General features: G+C 45.8%; 1 protein-coding gene across 1 annotated transcript; it reads right to left on the reverse strand. All coding sequences in view use genetic code 11, as the record gives it.

Moving 5' to 3' along the window:
• On the reverse strand, positions 1-2,810 carry EGR_02426 (NK1 transcription factor-related protein; the record flags this gene model as incomplete). The annotated part of the gene is made up of 3 exons (XM_024491675.1): positions 1-396; positions 1,978-2,408; positions 2,780-2,810. The coding sequence occupies 3 exons, from the start codon at positions 2,808-2,810 to the stop codon at positions 1-3; spliced, it is 858 nt and encodes a 285-aa protein (XP_024353826.1).
• Positions 2,811-3,398: the final 588 nt, after the last annotated feature.

The raw sequence follows: 3,398 nt of genomic DNA on the forward strand, positions 1-3,398 counted from the left end.
TTAACTTCCAGTGTCCAGTCCCACTTGATTATTTCCACTTTTAGACGGTCGACTGCTTGTGGTGGTGACGTTGTTCGCGAATGCCTGTAGAATGCCATCTGCAGTAACGTTCTTGTCCTTGTGAAGGGAGTTTCTCAACTGATTAAACACATAGGCCAACAGTACCGCATTTGTTCCGTCTTCCCTTTGATCCCTAGCTGGCGGCGACTCGGGGATGCTAGAGGTCGGTGGGCTCATTTCACTCGCGTCTGATTGGTTGCTACCAAGGCCACCAGAGAGTGTTGGTTGTTCCTGCGTGTTGAGCTGTTTTCGGGAGTTCATTGACGTCTGATGGTGCTGTTCCGAGGGATTTTCCTTCTTCCATTTGGTTCTTCGGTTTTGGAACCATATTTTTACCTACAGTAATAGGACATTCACTTTTAAGAAGTCGGCGGACTTATCATACAGCATAACACGTAAAGTAGATTTTTTCGTTCCCAAAGTGTCTCAGTCTTACATTTGATAGGTTCAAACGAATGGCTCATCAGTAAGTCAAACAGAATGAATACGTTTTTAGCGACTATGAAGTCGGTCTCTGTGGTTTTAGGCAGATGAAAGGAAGAGGATCCCTCCAGCATACGTTCAGATCTGCCTTCCTTTAGTGGCGGTCACCGCACGAATATTGCAGCAATTAATTTGGCACTGTTGTTTAATCGTATGCGAGATGCTTTTTCCAGAGTTGTTTAATTTGTCTCGATTAATGGACGCATCTCACTGTGAAGATTATTTTCCACATACATGAGCACCGTTTCGCATAATTTTAGGTAAGAGCTGTAAAAGACGGGGTCTCTATTTGCTTTATTGCCACCCTTTTATCTCCCACTTAGTGTGCACCGCGCGTATGCACGCATCCAGCCACGCACGAACGCACGGGCACATACTTTCAAATTAATTCACCGAAGCTCTGCCTTATACTCCAATGTGTATTTTATTTCAACGCCATTTGCTTCCGTGCTAATTGGAGCAGGCAAATTAGCGCACCCTGCTCGTGCGGCGTGCAATTAGGTGGCCTAGAGGTCGTTAAAGAAGCGGGCATTTAGGGACGGGGAGGGGGCAGTGCATACAGGCAACGAGGAGTGGGAGGGGGCAGAAAGGAGCGGGGCAGAAGCAGTGATAGCCTCTATTATAAATAATGAGAGCACACACACGCACAGCACTTAGGCAGTGAGTGATGGAGGGTAGGTGGGCGGGTGGGGTGAAGTGCTCTGGCCGGCTTAGTATGCACACCCATTAAAAAGGGAGTAGCGTTTCTTTGAAACCCTAATGTAATTGCGCGGAAATTAAAAGTGTGTGCCTGAGCCCACGCGCGTGCTGGTTTATGTATGCGTGTTTGATGTGCTGCGTGGGCGCGAGCGCGCCTCTCCTCTAATGTATTTGTAATGAGGTGTTGGTCAATTCGCTTCATCACTTCAGACCTAGACCCTGCCTGCGTGAAGAAAGAGTTCTGTCCCTGTGCAAAAGGATACCCTCTAAGGGCTAGATTTAAATGGCGTTGGGGTCCTTTTCAAGTTGTGCTTAGCGATGGGTCAGTTTTGGCCTAATTTTTCGTCTTAAGTCTTTGGACTAATTAGTGAACACTCTCCTTTTCGTGATTTTATGCAGCTCAATACCGGTTCTGCCCTCACCTTCTTCATCCATTAGTTTAGCACAGTTCTCTAGCTAGAGAGCCACTTATCCGCTGCTCTTGTTGACGAGGTTCATTTTTAATGTAGGGGAAGAAATCCCATTACAAAATACTCCCTTTCCATCGGGTCGAATGACGCTGAGTGAAGATGGGTACCTCCTTCCAATGGAGCATCGGTAGATGTAAGCCTTGATAAAGGATCACCAGAAAATTTATTTGGGATTGCTTTGCACATGGCCTCACCTGATGATTTATAATAGGTTAAAATTTTATCTTTACCAAACTTTGCTGAACTATTCATGAAGTTCACTGACCTGAGTTTCCGTTAGGTTGAGAGAAAGTGCCATATTCATTCGTTCGCAGACAGAGAGGTAGCGAGTGGTCTTGAATTTGCTCTCCAAGGCAACCAGTTGGCCGTAGGTAAATGCCGTCCGGGCTCGCCGGTGCTTGCCTGCACCACCTAACATCGCGCCTCCCGAGATCCCATGGGTCTCCTCGCCCTCGCCGGTGCGCATTAGCTGGTTCGGTTGCTTCTGTTGTTGCTGCTTCTGCAACGCTGCAGCTGTGTAGAAGCTGGGGTCAGATCTAGCCAGCTGAAAGTACTCGTTCTCTTGCAGGGACAGTAGAGAGGCCAAGTTGAGGCATGATGTCTGCTGCTGTTGTTGCTGCTGCAGCAAGCTACTGAAGTCTGCACGATTAAAATCGTTACCGATTCCACTACCACCACCCTTAGGGAGCGATGCATCTAGAAGTGAAAGGTCAAAGTAGTGGACAGTTTTACAATTCATTTTTAATTTAAATTGCCCCCTATCTTGTATAAACTACATCTACAACAGTATCTGCAATTGGGAACTTAGTGTATTCAAAATCAAGTAGAAAACTTCACAATCCAGCTGGGTACAACACATTAATGGTCTTTTAACGGTCATCTGAATTTAAGTTTTAATAACTAAAATAATTTCCCAATTATTCCAATAAAAAAAACCCATTCTTTTTACATTAATGTGAAAGAAGTAAGAGGATGGTCCCAACGTCCGATTGATTCTAATATGTCCGGTAATGCGACTTTCAGTTTGTGTGAGGCTAATTCTAGATCAAACACGCACAAATTGCTACCTGCAAGGGAGGAGACATGCCCCAAAACCATACTGGCCCTGAATCTGCGCGCACCTCTACCCCACGGTTTTTGGCCTTTATTGATGCTGGGGCGTGAGGTATGCTCCACGGCCTTCTGTGACAACTGACAGGTCGTGAAAAAAGATAAAAGCTTCTGTGTCTTGAAATGAGGGCACTGGGAATCCAGTAATTGGGCCTCGCATATCGATGCGCCAACACAATAGCGTCAGCCAACGACATCTAATCACCTCTATTTAATTGATCAACCCAGTTTTCCAACCAGACGCACGTCAGTGTAAGGTGGAACTAAATTACCACTTAAAATAAACTAATTGCCCTCGGTTTCAGGCAACTTTTTGCCTCCAAGAGCATTTTGCGAAATATCCGAGTTAATCCGGTTCATTTCTGTTGAGATATCGTGGTTTGATAGCTCGCGGCTGCTTAATATGCGGAAGTCGCTCCAAACTCGGACCAGATTGGAATGCTTTGCTTTTGGACGGAATTTGAAATAAGACTGACACACAACGGTAAGTAAAGTGGGGAGAGTGATGGTAGAATATATCACCCAATATGAGGCATTGCTGAATACGAAAACTTCAATTCGCCCGGGTTGCAGCAC

This window comes from Echinococcus granulosus, assembly GCF_000524195.1.
Source record: "Echinococcus granulosus chromosome Unknown EG_S00011, whole genome shotgun sequence".
Classification (NCBI taxonomy): domain Eukaryota; kingdom Metazoa; phylum Platyhelminthes; class Cestoda; order Cyclophyllidea; family Taeniidae; genus Echinococcus; species Echinococcus granulosus.